Source organism: Amphiprion ocellaris, chromosome 6 (genome assembly GCF_022539595.1).
Source record: "Amphiprion ocellaris isolate individual 3 ecotype Okinawa chromosome 6, ASM2253959v1, whole genome shotgun sequence".
In the NCBI taxonomy this organism is placed as follows: Eukaryota; Metazoa; Chordata; class Actinopteri; family Pomacentridae; genus Amphiprion; species Amphiprion ocellaris.
In genome coordinates this window covers 36,010,258-36,037,427 of record NC_072771.1, presented here as the reverse complement: position 1 = coordinate 36,037,427, position 27,170 = coordinate 36,010,258, and the positions used below count along the sequence as shown (strand labels likewise).

The following is a 27,170-nucleotide window of genomic DNA, read 5'->3' as shown; positions in this document are numbered from 1 at the left end:
ACTTAATAAAGTACTTAATACTCACACACACAGCGTATGCAGTATTATATACAGTTGCAGAAAACATATTGCAGTGACAAAGTGGACTGGTTCCACATCAAGACTGTCAGTTAATCAGCTCAGCTCCACGTTACAACAAGTCTATAAATAGTATTTATCCTTTAAAGTATTACACAGACTTTTGTGTTGTCGCCCCAAACAGGGTGGCATCCCATAGCAGTGGGTAATCCCTCCCAGGGTCCTGTAGCAGCAGATGATATGCAGCATTAGCAACAGAGCAAGGACGAGAGGAGAGAAAAGGGAGGATTGGGGAGGGGATTGTTGAGCTGTGCCTCTGTTATGTGTCTTGTAGAAGTAGACTGGAGAAAAGAGGAGGAGGAGGTATCTGACGTAGGGAAAAAGCTGAACCCCCCAGGGTAGGTTTGTGTCAGCCACATGCTCCGGCTGGTCCTCCCTGAGCCAGGCCTTTTGTTATGCTGATTTACTCTGCCTTTTGTCCAGGATGTTGATGGAGCGTGTGTGAGGGAAGGAGACAAGGAAGAAAGAGTTGCAGTTTGCAACATAGCACCAGCTCCATCTAAAATATCCTTTATAGCAAATTCCAAACACAGAAAACAATAGTAGTATCACAGAATATCATACTTCATCAGAGAAAATGCCTTTATTATTCATGAGATTTGGTGCGAAAGTTGTTGAGGAGCCTGTAAGCATAGTGACAAATCAAAGCACAAGGGGATTCTGATGTAATATGAATTAAAAGTGACAGATTTACAATGTATTGAGAGCAGCAAAACTTTCTGTTGGTCAGCTAATTGATTAATTGTGTAATAGTTTCATCTGAATGAAAGAAATAATGAATGGCAGCAGTTATAGTAGACATGAAGAGAAGGAAGTGGGGAAAAAAGACACATGGAATAAAGGAAATGCCGAGGAGGGAGGAAGTGATGTTGGCACCTGTCAGGATGAGAAGTGAACCTAATCAAGGGTATAGTGGAGTGAGATGAGAGCAGAGAAAGAGAGAGAGAGAGGATGACAGGAAGGGTGTCCCTCTTCCTCGTAGTCCAACCCCCCAATTTTGACGTCAGAGGCTGAGAGAGACAAAACAAGCCGCTCTCAGCTGAGCTCCTCACTCGCTTTCTCACTCTGGTGCTCACTCTCTCCACTTTACATCCACGCCTGAGCCTCGGACGCGCCGCCACACTTGGATCAACACCCGTAGTCATCTCCACACCAAAAAAAACAGAAAACAACACTGCAGCAAGAAAAGCCACTTTATGTCGCTCACATCTCCACATCCACTGTGAAGGAATGCCTACTTTTGTGTGAAACCGCCGACTACAGGAGGGGGGGGGGGAAGGGAAAAAGAAAAGGAGCGCTCCGGCTACCCGACCCCAGACCCAGAGAGCAGCAGATGTGACAGAAGAGCCGAGGCGGAGAGGGAGAAACTCAATCCCACCCCTCCTCATCTGGGAGAACAATACCCAGCCTGCAGTTGGAGAGGGTCAAGCTTTTGTCCCCACGCTGCCGCTTCAAGAGTGAGGAGCAGACAGACGCGCTGACACGTTGACCCGCCGCCGAGAAAGAAGAGGGGAAGACGGCGGAAAAAAAACAGCCGCTGCACTCTGCTCACTTTGATTCAGGACTTGGACAGTTCCCGAGCAACAGCCGACCGCTGTCTGTCTGCGTGTCGCTTTCATGAGTGATTTGGTTTCGGAGACCAAGAACCGCAGATGCAGCCGCCGTGTTCGCTCCAGCTCGGCCCCCGTGGCCCCTCGCCGTCCCCGGTATCGCAGGGCGGCACGGGCAGCCTCCAGCAGCTGGAGGAGAAGCTGCTCTTTGAGAAGTTTTGGAAGGGGACTTTCAAGGCTGTGGCCACCCCGAGACCAGAGAGCGTCATTGTGGCGAGCATCACCGCCCGCCGGAGAGTGACCGAGTGAGTTTGAACTTTTTCCCTCAATTTGAAACATATATGCTTCCCAGCAGCTTCAGTTTTGACGAGAAAGTCAGTCAGTGAGTGCATGTGCTGATTCGGTTGCTCAACAAATGTGTGGATTCACTGGAGTCATCGTTGTTGTGTGATCATGCTAAGACATTAGCAGACAGGAGCTTTAATTCCTGAAGATTCTTGTACCGAACAGAGCCCACAAAAAGTGCATGTTTTTGGTAATTTACAGATCAAAAACTGATCTAAATGTAGTGAATGTAATGAAACACAGCAAAAACAGCAGCTATATGTGGCAAAATTTCACTTTTTTGCCCTGTTTTGACCTAAATGCCCTGATCAACACATCATCCCTGTAGAGGTTAAGAGCTCAAATGTGTCTTTGCTTTTGATTTATCACCGAGCACTGTGGTGATCTCTCTCTCACTTATGCATGCAGTCACATGTGACACGCAGCCAAACACAGCTGGCCTGAAGATGCTCGGTTATTTACCCTTTAAAGGTCATGTGACAGCATCTTCGTGCCTCTAATGTCAGACTTGTCCCTTCCTCCTCCTTCTGACATGGCTTTGTGCCAGAGCCTCCGTGGAAGGCGCAACATGTTCCGTGTTTGTTCTCCCCACTTTCATCCTCGCCACCAAAAGGTTAGCTGTAGCCCTCGCAGCCTCGGAGGGGAAGGATGAATGTTTCGTGCCTTTTTTTAATTTTTTCATTTCCTCCTACGTGCCCCTGTTGCCTTGTTTTGGTCCCATCTTTGCTCTTTTCTGCATCATCAACCATCATCTGCCGCCTTTGACAGCTTTATCCATTTCATCAGGCTCTGTTCCGTCAGCGGTTACCCTGCATTTTGTTTGTAACAGCACATATGCACGTAATAAACCTTCAAACATGTATAATATTTGCACAGACTCACTCAGAGAGACAAAATGCATACTTACCTATTAAACAGTGCAGCTTGCTTGGGTGACCTTTGAATGGTTTTGACACCCACTATCAACTTTCTCTCATGTGAAATTAGCTATGTTAATGAGGATTAGAATGGCCCATTTCATCTTACATCGGCACAGGCAGTGGAGGGACACAGTGAACCAAATAATGTGTCTTTAATGGCTTCTATTACAGCAGGACCATAATGCTGCACATGGCCTGGTTATAAAGAATTTTATTAGCTTGTAGGATACGACCAAAAAAAGAGACTTTTATTGTAAGAATATGACCAAATATGCCTTCGTTCCATCGTGCTCTGCAATCTCGCCAAATAATTGCAGCTTCAATTTGTGTCAGTCACCCATAGACGGGTACAGATGATAGATGCGACTCTATTCAGGAAAACTGGCACACAGGAGGAAAAAAATTAGAAATAAAGTAAATGGACCCGCAAAAAGCTAGCTGCCATAAACTGAGCAGTCTTTTGGAAATAGCCAGAGACTGTGGAGCGGGGCCCAGCTGTCTCTTCAACTTTAGCCTCCCTGGGAAGGAAGCTCTCCTCAAGTGGTTTTTTTGCCCCTCCGCTCGGGTGACAGTGACAATGATGGCAGCGTGGCAGGGGCAGGCGAGAGCAAACGTCCCCAGAGAGCAGACATAATGTTGTTAATTCGCCTGGGTCTGTTCTGTGACAGACAACAGCAGCGTCCCTGCAGTCCAGTGTTTGCTTCTCCTCCTGCTTCTGTGTATGTTTACAGGAGGAGGGGAGGAATACAGCGGGATTTTTTGGGTGATACAGATTGTAAATAATGAGTAAAACACAACAAACAAACAGAATATGGATGCAGGAGGAGGCTTGAGCATCCCGCCTCCCTTCCCCGCCACACTGTTGGTTTTTAGCCGAAGCAGAGTGCGACTGGGGAATGCTTAGACCATCAGAATTCATGGCCTTAGGCTCGCTCCTCTTCGAGAGGAAGCATTATTATTCACTCTGGATGACTGAGGGGTGATGAACAATTGCGGCAAAAGCGAGAGGGCATTATGTACAACAAGAGGAGATGGAGGGAACACAGGGAGAGCCACGCGGAGATGTTTCATGTTCAATCAGCACGACTCTTCTTGTTTTCCTTTTCCGTTCTCCTTCGCCTTTCTCTCCTGAAATAAAAATGCTAGAAGGCCCCGGTAGCCACAGAGGAGTAATTAGAGTTTGCTGTCGTCCCTTTGTCCTCCCCTCTCTGTCCTCCCTTTCTCCCCCTCTCTTCAGGCCGGAGGAGGGGAGGAGTTCACCGGCTCTATGCAGCGGGGTGGAGTTTCTCTCAAAAACCATTATGACCCTGCAAGCTGTTTTGTTCATGGGGGGCTCCTCATTAAAAATGCAGGCTGGCTAACTTCAGGTCACGTAGTGCATGAATTGGACTGTGTGTGTTTGTGTGCATTCATGTGCATCTGTACTGGGGATGTTTTCCAGCAATTGCGAGGGTTTGAAATGAGGGTGCAAGCTTGTATGTGTGTATATGTGAGTGTGTGTGGTTGCCGTGTTAGTGGGGTCTTGTCCAACTCTGTGGCAGATGGCAAGCTTGAGAGTGCCGAGGAAGGGAGGGGGAAAGTGTGTGTGTGTGTGTGTGTGTGTGTGTGTGTGTGTGTGTGTGTGTGTGTGTGTGTGTGTGTGTGTGTGTGTGTGTGTGTGTGTGTGTGTGTGTGTGTGTGTGTGTGTGTGTGTGTGTGTCTCTGGTAGGGGGTTTCAGGGCTCTTACCTCAGCAGATGCTGGTTTAACGAGGAAGAGAGGGAAAGGGTTTGGAGGGGCTTGTACGCTGACAGCACCACTGGGAATATACAGCCGGGTGGACAAAATACCAGGAACACCTTGAATAGAATGTAATGCGCTTCGGCTGCAGTATCCAAACTGACTGTAACATTGGAAAACAGCTGAAACGGTTATTTTGAGCCAGCATTCCAACTTCTCAAATGAGAAAATGTAGTCTTTTGTTTGTCTCAGATCATTGTAAACTGAAAATACAGTTGTGAACAAAAGCTTACAAACACTTTTAAGGACCATGTATATCATATAAGGCAGTCTTGAGCTTCCAGTGACTCCAGTAACTCTTAATTTTCTATAATGGAATCAATGAGACACGTCTGTGTCACAAAAACAATCATTTTGGTTCTTTTATGCATTTAGTGTAGGTCTTCTGGAAATATGTATAAATCTGCCGGGTCAAAAAAAAAAAGCATATAACAACTTCAGTTACTTGTTTTGGTGATGTAGAAACTTTTGTTAATCAAATGTTTTTAGTGGCATGATCTCTTCTAAGTAATTACATTTGACTACAGTTGGTGGCTCCTCTGAACCAATATGAACAGGGCCCATTTGATAACCTCATTAGACCCAGTCACAAATGCTACAACAGGAAGTCTGAGGAGCGCAACACAGATCTGAAAAAGGAAATCATTAACTTTGTCAAGTCACAATAGTCACTTGGAGCGATTTTAAAGATGCTTCAGATCCTTAAATCATCCGTGCCAACAATTGTAAGTATACAGTGCATGGTACAGTTGTGTCACTGCTGCAATCAGGAACAAATGCAAACTATCACCTGTTGCAGAGAGACAATTGTTCAGGAAGGTCAAGAGTCAACTAAGACTCACCAAAAGCAGCTCTGCAATGAATTAGAAGCTGCTGGAACACAGCTACCAGTGTCCATAGTCAAGCACATCACCACCACAATACTATGAAAGAAGGAAGTTCTTCCCCCAGATGCAGCACATTAAGGCTCGACTAAAATTGTAGCTGCTGTTCATATGGACAAACAAAGGACTTGTAGAGGAAAGTTCTGTAGTCAGATGAAACTACATTGAGCGATTTTGACTCAATGATCAGAAATATGTTTGGAGAAAAGAAGCTGAGGCCTTTAACCCCAAGAACCCCAAGCCTACTGTCAAGCATGGTGGTGGCAGTATTATGCTCTGGGGCTGTTTCGGTGCCAGTTGCATTCCATTTACATGAAGTAAATAAAATGATGAAGAAAGGGGATTACCTTCACATTCTTCAAGAAAACCTAAAATCATCAATCAAAAGGTTGCGGATCAGAGGCAGCTGGGTTCCAACAAGACAATGACCCCAAACACACATCAAAGGGGATCAGACAAATAGCTAAATCAGGCTAGAACTGGCTTTCCCTAAGTCCTGACTTAGTCCTGATCCCACCAAGAACCTTTGGATAGTGATAAAGAAACAAGTTTGTGTGGGAAAGCCAACAAATTTCGTAGAACTGCACCATTTCTGTCAAGAGAAGTAGTCAAAGATACAACCAGAAGCTTGTGGGTGGCAGCCTAAAGTGACTAATTGATATGAAAAGCACATTTAACACAATATCAGCACTGTTATACGATATGATTCTGTCATATTTAGAGAAAACCTATAATAAATCTATGAATGAACCAAAATCTGACATTTTTTTTGTGTTTTTCAGTTTGTGGTTTAGAGGATGGCACTGTGTTTGTTCAATGCTGATATTGGGGTTTTACAAAATATCAGATGATATCTCAGATATCATCATGAGCAAGATAGATTCTGAGCAGGACTTTTCATTGCTTTTTGGTGTTGAGTCTTGTCTATTAATAGTTTGTCTAATTCTGCTATATATGCAATGAGCTAATATCACCCTGACAGTTTAACTCACTCATACAACAAAACATGGTAGTTCTGTTATCTGTGATGAATGAACAGTCTGGGTGCTAATTCTACTATTTATCATTGTTTTCCCTTCAAAACTGATTTGACTAACCTGGGAATTTGTTTACATCATGTTTGATTGTGTGACTGTTCACATTTCTAGCTTCTACATGGATCATTTTATTGATGTTTTTGTGTCCACCTCCTGGGCATCGGGTTCGTACAGTTTGCTTAAAAAAGAATGCCATGGTTTTGAATTGTCAGCCCCTACTGCTTCCAAAGAATGCTGGAACACACAGCAGCCGCACATACAAGCAAACACAAGGCATTAAAAAAAAAAGATCTCAGAGAGTAGGAAGAAATGAATCCAGGATATAAAGTCTCAGAAACATCAAGGAGAAGCAGTCGACACTCCCCCTGGGACGAGGCATCTCTCTCTTCCTCCGTGTGTCTGTGAGAATGACAAACATGATTTAGTGATGGACGAGGGGTTTGTCTGCCGTTATCCATCTCTCTGTCTGCGCTTCTGCTCTCTCCATCGCCGAGTATCTTTGCCCGACTTGTCTGCCTCCCCTCACATCAGTGTCTCTCTCCTTGCTTGTCCCAGTATCTTTTCAGTGTGCGTTAACTCGGCCTCTCTGTGTCATATTACTCAGAGAGTGCAGGATGCGGCTGCTGAAGCATGCTGACAGGAGAGCAGGAGATGATGCCAACTCCCCAGGCAGGAATCGGACTTACCACCAAAATGGATTCATGCTTCATATTGAGACCTAAATCCATTTGAATCCAACCACTGTTTGCCGTTTAACCCTTGATGCACCGTCCTGGTGTGTTTTACAGTGGAATGGATTTTGTATGGAATGGGAACAGGAGATATAGCAGAAATATTGGACTTCTATTTCGTTATTTATTGTGCATGGCTAATCCATTTGAATCAAGGGACCTCATACACCTTAGTAGCATTTATCTGTGCATTAGGAAACAGTTAAGTTCTGAATTTTGAATGAATACTGGAGACTTGTGCATGGTGCAGACTGGTAGCCAGTGTGAATACATTCAAAGGAAAGTCCTTTGTTCTATTTTCTTGCTTTCTGTTAGTAGATAGTTGCTACATTCTGCACAGTCTGAAGTCTGTGCATTTATGATTTATGCCAGTTAGAAAACCGTTGGAAGCAACTGAACTGTGTGAAAGCACATATGATGGACACGGTGTCTTTGAAGTTCTAAAAATGAACAGATTTTTTCAATATCTATCACTTGAAGCAAAATTGGACCTGAGATTCTAAATGTTTGACAGACAGCTAATCCATTTGAATCAAGAGACCTCATCACATTTATCTGGGCACTGGGAAACATTTAAGGAAATGTAGATATTTGTAAAGTTCCTACATACAAACATATTGTATGTGGTGTAAACTGGAAGCCAGTGCAAAGACATTAAAAAGGAAGTCCTATATTCTCTTTTCTTACTTTTAGTTAGTAGATAGCTGCAACATTCTGCACAATCGGAAGTCTGTGTATGTTTTGTTTTTTTGTTATATGCCAGTTAGAAGACCATTGGAAGTAATTTAACTGTGAGAAAATGAAAGCACGTATGATGGATTCGGTGTCTTTGAAGTTCTAAAATAAACTGATTTTCTTGATATTTATCACTTCAAGCAAAATTGGACCTGAGATTCAAATGGCTGGAAGCAAACAACACATCTGAAAGTCTGACAGGAGGTTTACTGTGTTAAAGCAGTTAAAGAGGTGCTAATTTGTAGTTTGGGTGAAGACCTCTGATGAAAATTAGATCTTTAGTAACTAGGATGGAGTTGTTTATAGATGAAGGTCAAGGTTTTTTTTATTTTATTTGGCCAAACAGGTTTTTTAAGAGCTTCCTCAATGCAAAGATGCATAAAAGCTCCCCAAAAAGAACACTGAATCATTTAGCTGACATAAAAAGAACTTTTACCAAGGTCAAAACCCCTCATGCGACTAAAGCAAATTAAAAACAGATTTTAATAACAGAAAATGATGCTCTGTTTAACAGAAGTCACCAAAATGTCAAAAGTACCGTTGGAGAAAACTAAAATACTCGGTGCAGTAATACAGCAAATTATTGCGCCGTGTCTCTGAGAGGAGTGACTCAGGAAATATTAATTGTGTCCTGTTTTCAGTCGTGAAGCACAAAATGTTTTGGAAAGTGGCAGCAATGATTTGGATCTCTTTAAGTCTCCTCCAGGAGACCTTTTGTGGGAAAATAATGTGCTGCAGTGGCTGTTGCTGCTTTTGTGAGTGATCATTGCAGAACAGCAGGACGGAGGACGTTTTTATTAAAAGTGAAGCTAAAGAGCAGCGGCTGTGGTCATAAATGACAAATAGTGGATGATGCCAATCAACAAACAATAACAGATGAAAAACTAGAGAATAGAGCGATGTCGGTGAGATGATTCAGCAATATAAAGCTATATTTAAACACGTTTGTTATTGTCAAATGACAGCAGCCACTTTAAACATAAACTAAACCAGATCAAGTTCCTCTCTGGTCATTGACTAAAACCCTAAAAAAGCATCTCTGTTTATCAAAGTTAGAGGTTTAGAAGCTTTTTTCCCCCCATGAAGATAGTCAGGTCTTGCCTTAAAATGGCTAAAATATAACTACATCCTCCAGAATCTGCAGATCTATGAAGTCTCTTCACCTAACCTTAGCTTGTTGCACCTCAAGCAATGGCAAGTTGTAATACTGGAGTAATTCAGCCATACATTGTGAGCAGGACACCAATTCTAAAGGAGGAAAATATTACAGAATGTCCCACCTTGCAAGTTGATAGGATTGGTTCCTTCAGTTTGTAATGTATGAAATCCCAGAAGTCTGATCGCATGTTTCTGAGACAGTTTCTGAGGCGGAAATACTCAAATAGTCATGGTATTTACTGCATATTTCGCTCACAATTTGTCATCCTGCATATAAAAAGCACCATATTGAGATGTTAACATCAAAAATTTGATTTCCCTGCAGTGGATTTGTAAAAAAAAAAAAAAAAAAAAACGTTTACGTTGCTTTAATCTATAAAAGAAAGGAAATTCTTTTTGGTCACTTAACTCACAAAGCCTGCTATCATAATTCATTTTATTTAAGTGATGCTATCATGTAGCCCATTAGACGGCAACCTGCAGAGGCCGGCCAGTCAGCTCTGTTGCTAACAAATACACTGCAACATACATGAATCTCTTCACCTGTGTTGTACTAAGTCAGATCCCTTCAAAATCCTGCAGCAACGTCGATTTGAGAGTTAGAAAGATGTGAAGTTCATTGTGCTCTCATCGTATTTTGTCTTAATCTATAGTAAATGTGTATCATTTAGTAGAAGAATCAGTGAAAGAATTTGTTCGCTTTATCAGCAGGCCCCCAAAAAACCTGACAGAAGAGCAACACATTAAATAATAATAAAAGGCAATCACTGGCCCACAGCACGAAATGACTGCAATATATCATCAGTGAGGAGTTTGAAGGTGTTATTGATGAATGTCAGCGACTCCACAATTACTTCAAAAGGTGATATTTGTGGCTTTTAAAGTTCACTTTGACATTTCTAAATTTCACTATCTGTGTTTGGAAAGGCGCCGGCCAACACTGTGAGAAATTAGTTTCATGGTAAAACCTATTGATTTTGACAGATGATCTTCTGCACTTGTGTGCAAACTTGTGATAGATGTTTAATATAGCCTGAGCGCGATGTGCATAAAATCTGTGCCTGAAAGCAGCAAGTCCCAGTGAATGGAAAGCTCAAAAGAGGCTTTGATAGTTGAATCCAGCCAATCTCTCTCCTTTTGTCCTCGTACACAAGCATCGTGATATGATAGGAGGCTGTGTGTTTGTTTGGGTTTATGAATCAGGGGATGGAGCTGCTCTGAATTCTTCTGTGCAGCAGACACGCAAACACACACACACACACACACACATATGTACGTCTTATTATTACTGTGCAGTGTGTGAAGCCCTGAAGGCATTAATGTGAGGAGGAGCATGCCTACAACAGAATAGCATATGAACTCTGTGCGTAATTGTTGCAGGTTTGCATCGTTCGTTGCTTTGCTCTTCATGCCTTCCAGGCAACATGGATAAAATATAAAGGGGTGCTTGTAACATAAACAGAAACGAAGTACGAACAAGAATAGTACAAAAAAATGCATGAATGTGAGAAGTTCAGAAACTGACAGACATCCTTTAATTTGTTCGAGACGTTTTCATCTGCAGAATTGATTATGAAATGCTGCACCACTGGACCTATAAAGTAAATGGAAACTGTGTCACAAGGAGAAGCATTTAATATTCAGTCTCCCTCTTGGCCTGTTCAAACGTGCTTGTATTTATCTTTGATTTTGCAGCAGGATTCTCAGTCACCTTAACCCTCAAACACGCTATATTCTAATATAATAACTAATAATGACAACCCCAAAGGGAGTCAGGACTTCATTCTGGAAGATTTTCCTCTTATGTTTCTCCTTTAAGTCCCCCATAGGATCCGATACAGCAAAACAGACATGCACAGAACTGCTTGCATGTGCAGCCGCCCACCTGCACACGCATGAAGTCAAACTGTAGATGTGCACACAGTTACAGTACATATGGAGACTGACACACATTGTGATGGGGAGGGAGGGGGGGAGAGAAGGCCTCGACATGATAATTCCTACGGAGCCGAACAGCAGCAGCAGCATTTTTGAAGATGAAAGCAAAGAGCTGAGCGTTAACCCTTTCCTTCAAACATCAGCTCAAAGCCGCTGTGAAATTCTCCCTCGGGGATTACAGTTTCTCCGAGTGTGGTCCACCTCGATGGGGGAAAAAGCCGCCTGCATCCACGTGGCCGCCGGCTACTGCGAAGTTTCATATCACAAGTGACACATTTTCATGAGGAATATTGTATTCAGTCGAGAAATCATTTTCCAGTTTCGGGGCAAAAACAACTTGACTGCAAATCTGAAGGTCAAGTGTCCTGATGATCTGACAGGTGCCAGATTTATGTAGAATGAAATTAATTCCACTTTACACCCACTGATATCCAGGTTATGCCTTTTATTCTGGTTCATATCCAGTAACATCCCGATTAAAACGTGGTTGTAACATTATCTAATTATATAATCTGTGTAGGTGGATATTTCATTCCTGTGCTAATGTGCAGGTCTTACCAGTGTCAGACTGCCCCTCAGGGATGCTTTTCTAATCAAATATTTATTTACCTCTATCTTTGCTCTTAATAGAGCTGATAGTGCACTCTTTAATTTATGTATGCATTTACACAATGTGTGTGCATTATAGGCCCTTTTAATCTATATTGCATAATATTTACTAATCATGTCCTGAGGAGTTTTTTGTATATTTTGTAAAGTTGTTATTCACAACTTTAAAAAAGTAAAATTATATTTTTGAATGGAACAGATGTGACAAATGTGCATCCATTCATTGTAAAGAACAATTTCTAACAATAAAAACCTTGCAGTATAATGTCATAGATTGCACAGAAATACTTTATATTGGAGTTTTAGGCAATTCTCATTTGTACTGTTGACTGCATATTTACCACTGAATATTCAGCCATACATGTTGGAACCAAAAACAGATTCTGAAGAAGAATGTCGCAGAAAGTCCCAAGTAAATAGGATTGGTTCTTTAGGTTTATTAACTATCAAATCCTGGAAGTTTGAATCTGTTTCTTTTATCAGTTCATTGCATTTTCTGCTTATTTCACTCATCATGTGTCTTCTAGCATATAAAAAAAACACCATATGCACATGTTTAAAAAGGTAAAAATCTTTATTTTCTCAAGTGACAGAGTCTGAACATGCTTTTGTCTGCATGTCAACAATTTACACATTTAATTTGCATTAGATTTTATAGGATCGTCTCAGATTTTGCATGTAAAACTTTAATATTTGAAGTAAATGTACCATAGAGTTTATATTCAGTTGACTTTTTCCACTTAAGATGCAGCAGAAAACACAACAGTTACATATTCAAAGCATCAGCGCTTCTAAATTGTACCAAAGTCTTCTCTCCCACTGTGACTACTGATGATGACAATATGACAACAAAAAACAAAAGATATCCTATTACAGCTATATGCCAAAGTGTAGCCGTTCAATCAGCATCAGTAAAACATGAGGCCAGACTGTAATCTGCCGTGCTGTTAAGAGAAATTTTCTGCTTCAGTGGCAGAAAAGGAAAACTGATTTTGTTTGACGCTGAGTTTTTTCTCTTTTTTTTTCATTTTTTATGCTTGAATCAGTTTAATTCGAGCAAACCTTTAGCCCTGTTTGAAAGCGGCTGTCTTGTTCATTAGAATTTTTAAGTATTTGTGAACACAAATCCAAGCCGAGCCAAAGTAATGTGGATCAGCTCTGCACCTGCTGCACTTACTTTATGTTAAAATCGAGTGCACTGACATTTAAAAAGACTCATGGCATTTAAGTCCATTAACATAGTAAATTGTGTTGCTTGTTCACGAGATGTGTGTGTGTGTGTGAGAGTGTGTGCTTGTCATTTTGTCAGTTTGCCGAGTGCAGACTCCGCAAGAATGACTATAACAGATGGAGACATTAAGGGGAGGAATCATAATCAATGCATTAAAATCTCTCAAATGTAAAAATCCCGATTTCGTGTCTAAAAACTGAAATATTTTCTCTGTGCTTTGGTTGGTACAGATTCTGAGTGCTTGTGTTTTTTACAGAAACTGTCAAGAACATCTCAAGTCTTTCAAATCTCATTAGAGGTTTCTTGTGTTCATGAGCTCTGGCCCGATATTGTTCCGACCACTTGGCTTTTTTTGAGGTTGTAACACACACAGACAGATGCTACCTCAAATACTTCAGCGGACTCTCAGCTTTGTTCCTTGGAGCTGCAGTATTGCTTCACCTTGTTCAAAGGCTGTGAAAGAAAATATTCTTTTTGACATTGAAGAACCAGCACATGACAAGGTCAAAGCTAACTGAACTGGATAAGAAAGCAGAGGTTCCGACTTGGCTTTAGTTTCTTACATTTTGCCTCATGCAGAAATAGATCCAGTGTTACATGAAAATTTCTACGGACGTTCAGGAATGTAGCGGCTTCACGGAATCGACATCTGCTTTTTTGTGAGAGGGCGAAAACAGAGAAAGATGGGGTTGAAGTGAAATGAAAAATGAAAAGGAGAAACGTTTATTATTTTCAATAAAGAGGTGAGATGGAAATCAATATAATAGCAGAGCAGAGCATCGGCTTTAATAACCGTTGAGAAAAAAGAAAGAAAGAAGGAAGGAAGGAAGAACACAGGAGAGGATGAAAGAAGGAAGGAAATAAAGAAATAAGAGTGAGTGACATTTTGAGATTGCCCATTTCAGGACACTGGAGCAGCCAAGGTTATTATATTTTACTGAATGTCAGATTCCAGCCCATGAATAGAAATCCTTTCTTGAGCCTTGGCCAAAGGGAATTGAATTATACGTAGGCACATAATGTCCAGCATTGAATAAACTCATAATAGACGATGAGAGAGAAGGTGAAGCACTCCTTTGTCCTCTACTGACTCTACATGAAACGGACAGTAGTAAATCTTAGCGACAGTAAGAGATGACCTATTCCTCTGAGCGATTCATTAGCAGTGAGTGTGGCAGTGAGAGAGGGACGGCTCACTCATTACGCCCTATTAGATCTTCACAAACCAGAGATGTCTGCATGAAAAAAAAGCTATGAGCCAACTTTCAACTTGAACGGCTAATCATTTCTGCCTACAGCAAAGAGGAGAAACAAAAACATGGAAATTGCAAGTGAGCCCAAACTTGTCATTCCTATTCTAACATATGCAAAATAATGATTGTCAAATGTAGTTTCAGATAACTGGAGATCCATATATACACAGATTTTACCTCTAACTTTTCTCTTTGCTTGAATTAAAGATTTGGATTTAGATATTTTTTGACTTTCATGGCGGCCTAAAACTCATGCAAATGACTGCAAAGGGTCCAGTCCAGCTCAGGAACTCTACAATGGGCTCAGATAACAGATTTTTTAATCCAGTTGCATCACAAATATAGGAAGAAATTTCACTTAGTATTCTTCTCTCTAAGGTCAGACATGTTCACACTACAAGATTTTAAAAGAATCACACATTACAGCATGTTTTTAAGGTTATCCTGCCAGAGGGAGCAGCTATGGAGCAATGCACCACATTGCATGAAACTGATGTAAACGAACTGGAGACAGTGGTGCAACAACTTGCTGTAGTGCTAATAATATCTTGCACTAAGAAAAAAAACTTCAGCAGAAGCATTGAGTCTGGATGGGAAAGTGGTAGATAAAGTGTATTCGTCAACAAAAATGGAGGTTACTATCACTGTTAATGTCTGTAACTAATGTTAGCCTGAAGGGCTGGGGTCTTCATAGATTTTAACTTGTTAATATCAAACTAAATGGTTAATAGACTGCACTTATACATCACCTTAACTAGGTTCTGCGTAGTGGTTTCCAATGTGTTTCTCTTTCACCTACTGATGGTGGCAGAGCTATGATACCCGGTGCTTGACTGCCATTGAGACCAACTTAGAGTTTACTGTCTTGCTCAAGTACACTTCAGCATGTGAAGAGATCAACCATGCAATTACTGGACAACCTGCTCCACCTCCTGAGCCACAGCTGGCCCACTGTCAAACATTGTTATATATACTTGTAGATATTATCATGGGGGCTGCACAGTAGCTTGGTGGTTGGCACTGTCGCCTCACAGCTAGAAGGTTCGCGTCCCAGCCTGGGCCAGGGATATTTCTGTATGGAGTTTGCATGTTCTCCCTGTGCATGTGTGGGTTTTCTCCGGCTTCCTCCCACAGTCCAAAAACATGCTGAGGTTAATTGGTGATTCTACATTGTCCGTCGATGTGAATGTGACTGTGATTGTTTGTCTCTATATGTAGCCCTGTGATCAACTGGTGATCTGTCCAGGGTGTCCACCGCCTTCACCCTAAGTCAGCTGGGATAGACTCCAGCACCCCATGACCCTAATGAGGATTAAGTGGTGTTTAGATGATGGATGGATGGATCTTATCATGTAGTCCCAATGAGTCTCCAAGCTGTATGGGACAGTTAGTTTAAAATCTTAATCAGAAATCAGAAACACTTCAATTCCCAAGCAGGTCTTCATATAGAAGGAATATAACTCGGTGTTTTGTTGCGTCATTGGCCATATTGATCAGTTGGTTTCAAAGTTGATTGTGTTTGTGGTTTTTGTATTTATTTATTTGTTCACTTGTGACTGACATGTAGCTCCTCTGCTAACTGTCAAAAAAATTGTGTCGCCCCACTGAAGGATGAGAAAAACGGACCTAAAGTTATGTTCCTGCTCAAAAAAGAACCTACACAACACTAAATGGACGTACACTTTCTGTATTCAACCCCCAAATTGAGCTGCTGATCAACAGAACTTTACCTGGCACTTTTAAGCAAAAATTTAATCAAATATTTGGTCTTTATGGCCTCTCAGAGGTAAGAATGTGACAGCAAATGGGATGTTTGGGTGTGTTGGTCAAACAAAAAAATTAATTTAAATATGTCATCTTTGTCTATGGAAACTTATAGCAAACATTTTTCAATTATTTATTGACATTTTATAGGCAAAACCAGTAATTAGAGAATATTCGGCAGATTGATCAATACAGAAAGTAATAATATGACTTCAAGAACCTCAGTGTCAATGATATAGTGTGACAGGTTTTGAATATATACAGCAGCTGAAGAAGTCATAATCATAATAAGATCAGTGGTGCTGTAGGGGGTAGACAGATATTTACTGCCACATCCAACTGGAATGTGCCATTAGGTAGCACAATCACTCATAATGACAGTAGGCTGAAATCTTTCTCTCTCTAAAGTTGTGCCGAGGCAAAGGCCTCATTAAATATGCATGCACACCCCAGAGTTGGCATATTGGAAAATCTGAAAAATCCTACATAATAGGCTGAATCCCCCTTTTCCCCTGGCAGCAAATTTAACTCCGGAGTTTAAAAACTCCTCAGAGCATCTTATTTACTGCAGGTCCACACACAGACTCACACAGACACACAGAACAAGTTTCTGCTTTAGTTTTGTCTTACTGTGACAGAAAGTTCGCCTTGTTGGTCTCCTGTTTTTTGCCAAGTGTGCTATACTTTGTAACTGGACCCCTGAAGCGGTCATAGTATTCATTATTAAAATGCAAACTTATCAAAGTCAACTCCTCATCACTTAAATTAAATCATTTCAAGGCTGAGTGGCTCCCACGTCTCGGTCTCCTCCTTCATTTTTCATTTTCGCTCCTTGCCCATCCTCATTTCAGGAAGACGATCTGCCATTCATGTGAAATTGCCACCATTTGCATAACTGATGCAGGGCGAAGGGCGCAAACTGTGGCAGTGTTGATGTCACGGATGCAATCAGAGATGGTAGTGCAGGAATTAATTGGCCCGCCGCATTGCTTCTATACCACCGCCTCGATCTCACCTCTGCTGTCGCTTCTCGACACGAAATGTCGCACAATGAGAAGCGATTCCAAAAACTGACACCTCTGAGGTTCGCGTGAGGTGAAAGATGGGTGTGTTTTGAGTTTTTGGTACTTTGTAGAAACCTTTTGGTGGAGTTGCGTCAGACGGTAGCGGCTTTGTTGTATTGAAATGTTTGTTTTTGTCTGCTTTTGTCCTTTTCAATCAATGGGAGTTTTCAAACAGCTACAAAATGTTTGCATTAAGAATTTATGGCATTAAACCTCTCATTCCTCATTCCACTGAAGTAGCTGCAACACTTTAGCCAAACTATGTTATTATTCCTGTTTTTAATGTTCATTCATAAATAATGAATCCATTTGGCTTGTTTTTTTACTGTTATATGAGCATAAATGTGCCCACTGGCCAGAATTAATTTTTACAGGCATTATTTTTTTTTAATATATCACTTTGACTGCATTTTATCAGTAAAATGCCTGTATTATATGAGAGGACATGACAGGGTTGTTGATCAATACCAGTGTCTCCCAATTTGAAGGCACAGCCAGGATATAACAACTGGTCATTAGTGCAGTTATAGCTGCAAGAGGAGAGATTTTAATGTGATGGAAGAACACCGAGTGTCACAGACGGTGAAGCAGCCATCACAGATTAACTCCATCACAGAAGGAAGGTGTGTGAATGATCCTGGTTCAGGCAGGTTTTTGTAGTTTCAGAAAGTCTTATATGCCTGGTCAGGAACAGCATTAAAACCTAATTTTGTGTAGGTTTCTGTGCCTCTAAAATAGGATTTCTTTAACAACTACAAGTATTTTCTATAATCAAAGTAATTAAGAAGTCAGGCAGATGTTAGTCAGCTGCAATTTTAAATAAATTGTAATTTTAGCAAAACACAGCAAACAAAGGCTGGTTCCTGAACACTGAGTTGAAAATCCACATCTTTTATACTCTGATTGATAGCCACCCCATTGGAATCTTGATTTCAGGTGTACACCCCTGTATTTGTTTTTTTGGCAGGGGGTTTGGTGGATTTTCCACCGTTATCTCTCAGTTTTATTGTTTTATAAGTGTGACATCATGGTTAATTCAATCTAACTTTCCTAAATTGCAATTGTGACAAATTCTGGCCCACTTTTCCCAAAACTAGAAAGTGTTCCTTTAACACACTTTAGTTTTTAATCCTCATAACATTCAATTCTAATTTTAATAATTAACATAAGTTTTCTGCTGACATATTACTTTAAAAGCACAGTTCTACATCTGTTAAATAAAGTTGTATGTACCCAGCTGGCCATTTTCTCAGGTCAGGATGGAATTATTTATAATGACTTTGGGTAATTTTGCAGATCCACTGTTTCTTGTCCTAAAAATTACACAACAGGGCCTCTGTGGATCAGGACTGTTGCCATGAATGCTATTCTAAAGTAAACAGGAAGAAAAGAAATCAAGTTTCAAAGAGTTTGTAGGGAACATCAATGCTTTGAGCTCTTGGTTTGTTCCTTGAGCTGTTCCTACACAGTTTTTGTGCTGCTTTTGGGGCATGTTGTGGCTGTTGGAGGAGAATGCTTAGTCTGGGGAATGTTTAGATGAATGGCACTTAAGTAATATCCACACGAATGCCAGGAAGCAATGTTTGATGATCAATGTTGTTCTCTCATCGTTGTATATTATATATATTTTTTTCACAAAATAACTGCATGTGGAATGATGATCAATACAACTCTGTGATAGTCAACATGAAAAACAGGGCCTTGTTTTTTAAATAGGAATGAAATGTGAACATAATCAGGATTCAAAAAGATTGTGATGAACTGAGATGAAACTAATCAGAACAGGAAGATAATGTCAGCTTCTGTGAATTTTGACACATATGGTTAACTATTACCAAACCGTCTTGACAGGGCTGACCTACAGAGCCACAGAGCCTCAAAAAAAGAGAAAGCTATCGTAGCTTATTAACTGTGTTGCACCATCCGTTTTTCCCTTAACTTCCTCTGTCAGAGTACAAACTGCTCCACAAAGGGGAAGTTGCTTTAAGACAGTAATGAGGTAGGAGTCGAGCTAATTAGCTTGCTAACTGACAGCGAGCTAACTTAAAGTTAGCAAGCTGGGCAAACTCAGGGAGCAATTTCCACCCTCTTCAATAACTCTCTCTAAAATTAAATTAGAACCCTGAGAACAAAATATCAGTACACAGAGGAAGTAGTTAGGAGAGCTATTGGACTGTCTACCACTAGCATGTTCCTAACTTGCTAATGCGTTAGTCATTAGCTCTCCAGCTACAGTAGTTCACCAATTTGTCCTGACCAGCAAGCAGGTTCTGCTCCTAGGTTAAATTACCTACAAGTTCTCATAATGGTTTAAACTAAGTATTCTTTAAAGAGTCTTTTAAGGATATTTCTCATTTCAAATAATGTTCCTATGGGGTGAAAACTTAACGAGACCGAATGTTTTAATTGGAACTTCAGACGATGTTCTTAGATTATGAAGGAACGTTTTTAAACCAGTGTTCAAAAAAGGTTTTCAAGATGTTATTGAGGCCTGAGATGATATGTTTTTTCAAAAATGTTCTAGTTAACACATGATAGAACATTCTTCCATAAGACATTTCCATAATGTCACATGATAACAGCAAAATAACATTCTCAAACAACATTCAAACATTGTTATCAAAATGTTATTGAGGCCTCCAATGACAATTTTTTTTTTTTAACATTTTGGGGTTTGGGGGAAAATTGTCATGGATTGTAGAACATTTTCCCATAAAACATTATCACAATGTTACATGATGTAGGAGAAACATTCTCAGTGCAAGATCTGTTTTTAGACAATCTTTAGAGAATTTTTTCCTGCCTTTAAGAAGAACATTCTGGGAAGTGAAAAAAAGCTTCCTGTTGTAAACATTACTAGAACTTTGCAGAACTTTCTCAGAATGTTTTTAAAAAAACAAAGAAATCTGTCTGGGTAGGTGATGTGTCTCCTTCTAGAATTGCTGGTACTTCAACTACATAGTTAAATTAGACTTTAAAAATTGGTAAATTTACACAGTTTGTGGTGGTGCATAGAAACTTTGTCATCCACGTTGAAAGAATGAATTGAGGTTGCAGATATTTCACAGCAATGAGTCTAAAAAGCCCCAAAATCCAAAGATGCCCTTTGATTTTGACACATTACAAGATTTCTTGATATGAAAGTATACATTTCAGCTCTTCACTCTCATCACAGGTCTGACTCAGCGATGTATGAAGCTGCCTTATAGAGCTTTAAGTCAAATTTCAGAGGCACACGCTCCCTAATGCCACATTGGACAAATATAGATCAGAAAATGTCAAAGCAACAAGCTGATTCTGCTGGTGGAAAACGCTGCCGTGTCAAGGTCAATATCAAGGTCGAAGAGTGACGGAGCGGAGAGATGTGCCGAGACTTGTTGTTCAAAAAAAGTCATCTTCCCAGTGTGCTTCTTCCCAGCGTGAGTGTTATTCCCACTGACGTTCCAGTAGCCAGCACATCCTACTGAGACCTGATTAGGACAAATGGAGCTGACAGGTTTGTCGCTGTGCTCCAAGTAAGAGAGACGTGCTGGGAAGTGGAGTAGAAATCTCCTGTTCTGTCAGGCCAAATCACACAGATACGAGATAGATGAAATGATCCTTTTAGCAAACTCGCTTCACCCATTTTAGACCATTTGATAGTCAACCAGCCCCATTAAATCCCCCCAATGACAACAACATCTTTGTTTATCTGTGTCATTCCCTTGTCAAGTGAATGATCTCTCCAGTTAGAATGACCTCAGCAAAAGGATAAGTGCAAGCTGCAATTTCATATTTGCAGACTACAGAAAACCATTTGGGAAAGTTATCATTTTTACATAGCATCAGCATACTGCCCAGGCACTGCAAGATTGGTGTTTCTGTTGCTCAAGTTTCTGGAAATGGCTCATTTCTTTCCTTAATTAAGTTTAGTAATAGCCTTGTTAACTGCTCAGTCATTAGACATATGTTGAATGTGGATGCCATGAGAGCAGAAATTACTTTGCAGCTGCAGCTCAGCAAATGTTTTGCTGATTCATTCGTTTACTGACCAGTTTGTTTGGTCAGAGTTTGCTGGTATATTCTGAAGGTTTCACGATGCCCAGCTAGAGTATTAATTATAGAATATTATATAGTCTCTCTCAGCCAGTTATATTATTTCTCTATTCACTGTTATCATGTTTGGTAGTGAAAGTTGTTTAGTGCTAAGATAAAGTTGACTCTTTGAAGACTTGATATCTGAGATGGAAATAATGTTTGGAGGATTCATCACTTCTTTACCAGCTTTCATCATCATTTATACTTAACAACAGTTCTGCACCGCTGGTTTTAGGATAAAAGCATCTTAGAAATGGCTCCAAATGACTTTCCTTTTTTCTTCAGGTTAATAATTTGCTTTTTCCAGATCTGCTCTAAGCTACAGAATGAATCATATTTAAATTGACTCAGAAGAGTCACCAGCTGTAGTCAGTAGTATATACTCATGAGAAGTTAAGAGACCATGGCACTAAGAAAATTTGATTGACACAACATTCTTTATCACCAAAACTGATGATTCAAGTTACTGTTTGTATATTTTTCACCCAGCAGATTTAGTAGAACTTAAAAAGATCTATGCAAATGCATGATTGTATTTGTGACAAAGACATATGGGTTTCAGTGATTTCATCATAGAAAATTTAAAGTTATAGGAGTCACTGCAAATTCAAGATTGTTATGATAGATGAATACATTGCTCTGAAATTCGCACATTTTTGGCTTCCACAGGGTGGATCCTGGTGACTTTCTGATCCCCCTGACCTTTCATTTAGCACCACTTCGGGTTTCAAAAGGACATTCCTGTATAACGAAACTGCATTTCTTTTATATTGTGAAACCAATGTGATTTGAGAGTGAAATGTGTTTTCTTACCTGTGACATTGTAGGAAGATTCTCTGGCTAGACTCATAGATCTGAGTTGATGGTACATATCCAGTGTTGCTTTGTTTTCATCAGGCCTGCTGACCAATCAGAGCAAACTGTGCTTTTTGAGAAGGAGATCTTAAGGAGACAGGAGTTTAAACGTAGCTTTTAAGACAGAGGGTACTGTGCTGTATGGGAAAAATAATGTCATTTTAAAACATTAAAGCATGTAAACAAATTCTAGCAGACCGAAAAAAAAAATTGTTATAAACCTGTAACATGCATAAAATTGGCTCTTTAAGATTTTGAGTTATTGTTTTGATTTACTTTGCAGCCTTCATGGTGAGGTGATATGTTATACATTCAGTGCCAGTTTCTTATTAGCCATAGACAGCCTCAATGAAATGAATCACAAGCTCACTGACTTGATGACAGATGTGCGCCGACAAGCATAGTTCAGATATAAGTCACCGGGGCAGCGTTGGAGTGCTGTGATTGTCTGAAAATTAAAATATCTGCGATTTTTTTTCAAAGTCGTATCTCTGCCTCTGAGTTGCAGCTGTTGATCCATTTTGATTGTAGGGAAATGTGCATTTAAAAAGAACCAGTCATTACAACAGTGAGTTAAAATCTGCAGTACGATACAGCTTGATTGCCTCCTGTGGTAGAAATTTGTCTTTGACCACACCTTGACAACAAACCATTAAAAACGAAGACCGCTACCATCCTCAGAGGAGCAGCCTTATAAAGATATGGACCCTGCGTGTCCACTAATTAAATTTATCTGGCAGGGATCAGGGTGATCTGAGGATATTCTACCTAATTATGAGAAATATAATTAATGTCTCTGGCATAATTTCTGTGGCTTCCTATCACTTTTGATAGAAGTGGGAGACATTTTTTCCAGTTTCGCATCGATGAAAGAATCGGTTATCACACTCGGCCTGATTCATTTGAAAAACATGAAAGCCTCTCCGATAGCCACATAATTAAACTGTTATTTTGGGGCATTCAATTTAAACTTGGGCTCAGCAGTGCCCTTGTCGGAGAAAGAGAATTGCTTTGTCTCAGCACTCTCTTTGACTCTGAAGACAGTTTAAGGAAATCTAGTCACAATAAAACACCAGATCTGACTACAACGAGAGGCCTCGGAATTAACGATTTGCGTTTGATCCGACCAGGGCGATGCACGAGTGCCTTTTGTCCTCGTCTAAATGGGTTCCTAGTGCTGTGGAAGAAGACTGCTAAATTATTAAGACTGTGCTGGAAGTTTGACTTTCTTGGATTTTTCCTTGTCTTGCTTTGCACCGAGGGAGCATTTGGCTAAGAAGGTATACAATGGACAAACCTGAATGACGACTGGAGTTACAGGACATGTGCCTGATTTAATGGACTTCCACACTAACCTACATCGTGTATTTTTGGATGTTGCTGCAGTACATTACATCATGTGATGGACTTTAAGCTGCCAGCTGCAATTTGACTCCAGGACAACTTCATTCTGTTTGATGTATTCAGCCGAGGTGGCCTATGAAGGGATGATTTGTGTAAACAAATAGATCCTGACTGGTGGCATAAACCCTCTCATGATGGCCAAAGGGCGAACCTAATGTACTGAGATATCAATGTCAAAGTCAAAGAGCAGAATGCAGTCTATTTTTAATCCACTTATCCGAGTCCTTGATTTTCTGCACATTCGCCTCGTTATTCAGCCTGGTGAAAAATGCTTTTGAAACGCGGCGCTTTTGAGATACAGGTGGTGCAAATGAATCAAAACCACTGCGCTTGTGTTGATAAGGAAAACATTTTATTTTAATTCATTCTGTGCAGTAACTACACCAGGAGACGTGTTGTGTAGCGGTGGAGCCGGAATCATTTGGATGTAGGCTGGAGAGGAGAAAGAGGCAGTTGGCTTGTTGACTTTTCACTCCTTCTCTTCAAGAAGTGATTGACATATTTACTCCTTTTCCAGCAAAAGTCCTCCACCATCCCTCTCCCCATCTGTCACCAGCCTTAACGACACCTCATCCTGCTGAGAACCGAGCGAGAGAGGCAGAAGATTAGGGGCTTATACTGTATTGGAAAGGACGAATAATCTCAAAGACACCCTATCTTTTCTCATAAACTCCGAGGCGGGTGGACAGTCCTCCAGCCTGACTGACAGACTGATTGACAGCCGCCAAGGTTAGGGGATGTCAGATCGGAGGAGTCAAGTTTAAATATCCATTTAGCAACTCACCGTCTTAGTCCTCAGGTCCTCACTGTGGATGACCGCCCGTGTTATCAGCTCTAATCCTGGCCTAAAGCCCCATTCCCTCATTCTCATAGGTCCAAAATTGCCTGGAGATGTGAGAAGGTTTTGCAATAATTTCTAATCTTTCTATCATTTTCACAGTTAAAGCATCTGTCTGTATTTAGATTTATCTAAAGGTCCCCTGATGCCAATACTTTAGCAAAATCAAAGACTTCTGCATATGAAAATTTTTTTTTTTTTTACATTGTTAACATGTTAAAATGGTGTTTTTTTATATTCTAGAAGACATATTAAGAGCAAAAAATAACCAATCACTGCACATGGCTGACCATTTTCACCTTAAAAACAGGGATTCAGATCTCCACAGTTTGAAATGTAACACAGCTAAGGAACCAGTTTTGGTTCCAGGTCAGACATGACTGAATTACTCCAATATTACAACTTGTTATTGAGTAGTTTTACAATGTTTGGAAGGGATCACACAGATCCATGTTTTCTAGAAAAAGCAACAGTATAGAGTTACATCTAATCAATTGTAAGGAAGGAAGGGATTATTATGATGCAAAAACTTCCAAATGTCTAACTTTCATAGACTTAAGTAAGTTTTTAAGGGTTGAATCAATAGCCATAGAGCGACTTTAACCTGGTAAAATTACAGTTACTTCCTTTTCAGCTTTGATCCATGAAATATATTGTTCACTTTATAACCATTATTCTAAAACCAAGATGTTTTCGTAACTTTAACCAAAGCTTTTGTTACCTAAAGGGTGATTTCATCTCTAATCATCAGGGGCCTTCTGCTCAGCCATCTCAAAAACTATATGGATAGATAAAATGCTAACTATGAAATTTCCACTTGATACATGAAATACTTCCTTTTTTTAAAACATTGCCTATGGAGTCCCTTGCAACATGCTTTTGCACATTGCAGTTTGATGACAATATCTCAGGACCTATTAAAGATAAAAGCCTGAAATTTTCACTGTTATTTCTCATCATGTCATTGATTCAGAATATATAATATTGGATTGATTTTATTGAGCAGGTATTACAAATTGTGCCACAAAAACAAGAATATCACTTGATAGTCTGATCTGAATACAACAGAGTTCTGGAATTTTAAAGTGGTTCTCCAAATATAACCAAGGAAAATCAAATTGATGTGATCATATTTTTCATTTTTGGACCCCACTCTGGACTGTTAGCTTACCTATTGCTCTTATTCAATTCATATATTTATTGAAACAGATGCTTGATGATAAACTCTTAAGCAGCTACTGTAAATATAGAAGTTATCACACATTAACTTTTTGCACAAAGTCCGACTTGTGACATTGCAATTAAGAGAATCCATTTTAATCCTATCAACTGGTCTTCTTAATGATTTAAGATAGAATGACCTTTAAACTAGTGTTAAATTACTGTCATGAACAACTACTGCTTTTGATGATCTACAGTGGTCATGACAAACTGCATGTATCTGATATATCCCAACAGCAAACAAGATAAATCTGGAAACGTTGCCTTTTGTATTAAAATATAGCAGCCTTAATCCAAAGTACATTTATAGATAGGATATCCTCCAATTTCCTGCTGTGGCTGGATTTTTTCCTTGCTCAGTGGTGTGCATGTACCAGCCATCATATGAGGTAATAAAAGGTTTTATTTTTGTATTCAGGGACACAGACGTTGACAGCGTTATTTATTAATTGCAGGCAGTTCCTGACAGTGCTCGGCTAAAATGGCCCCATGGGAATAGAGCTTAAGTCGCTCTTCATCAGGCCTCATCTGTTTTTTTTTCCTCATAATCTTCTTCCGCTCAAAACACTGCAGGATCAGACTCACCTTTTTTTAAACCCCATCTCCTCCAGTTCCCCTGAGAACACAGAGTGGACTCCTCGCTCCAGACTCACTTCTTCCTTTTGCCCTTCCCAAGCTATTATTTCATCGCTGGAAAATGTGCTTATAGGATTTTGGTGACAAAAGGAAGGGATTCAGGTTTACTTTTCGACTTGTTGTCGGGAACCTCGGCTCTTCATTTCACTCTGGCAATGTGACAGAAAACGTGGTCAAGACGGCGGTGACGCCTGAAGCAGGTGACAGGCTTTGTGCTGGACGCCACATGCACGTCTTGAGGGATTATTTCTGAACATATCTTATTTCCCAATATGTCCTGCACGGTGGAAAAGGATATGAAATATGCAATCTATAATGTTACGCTTGTTTACTTATGTTATGAAACAGTTTTCATACAGCTCCCAAAATAGATCATAATTTAGTTTGCTTGGTTGGCGTGAAGCACTGCTGGAATCTGTTTTCACACTGAACTCAAAGAGAACAAGTGAAACCTTAAAGAGCAACTTGCAGGTCGGTGACCCCTGTGGATTCATGTGTAGGAAAATGAAGTAAAAAGCAAATTTAAAGAAAAAAGGTCTAAATTAAAAAGTTAAAAAACTAAATTTGGTTGTGAGGTCAACATAAAGGAGGAGCAGCCAAGTGAAGTGCAATTTAACAACAAGGAATGTAGCTCATAGCGGTAGTTTTGACACTGAAAAGGTGGAGAATATACCAGAGTTTTATAATTATGAGCCTGCCAGCTGTTCAAGAGACCAGAAACAGACGAGGAGTAGAAGAAATAGTCACTATCAGGGAGAATTTCATTCATTGTGTGAGGAGAACTGGTGGAAAACAGGTCAAGTGTCTTGGTGGTTGACGCAAATTATGTTACATCACAGTACTATAAGGTTTGGTATCAGGATAAAACATAAATCAATCAAAGTTTATTTATATAGCCCTTTACAACAGCCTAAAGGGTGACCAAAGTGCTTCACAGTAAAAAAAAACAGGACATGTTTTTTTGTTACACATGCATCAGTGAAGTCTCTTCACCTGCCCAAAACCAACCTGGACAAACACAATAACTCACAATGATGAAAAAACTGTGAAATACAAAGTAATCA

The 27,170-nt window shown here is 40.1% G+C and overlaps 1 protein-coding gene across 1 annotated transcript in view; it reads left to right on the top strand.

Moving 5' to 3' along the window:
* The first annotated feature begins 1,123 nt into the window (after window positions 1-1,123).
* srrm4 (serine/arginine repetitive matrix 4) overlaps window positions 1,124-27,170 on the top strand; it is a 68,618-nt gene continuing 42,571 nt past the window's right edge. The window contains exon 1 of the mRNA XM_023277317.3: window positions 1,124-1,933. Coding sequence (XP_023133085.1) covers window positions 1,731-1,933 — 203 coding nt within the window. The 5' untranslated portion in view covers window positions 1,124-1,730. The remainder of the gene's footprint in view (window positions 1,934-27,170) is intronic.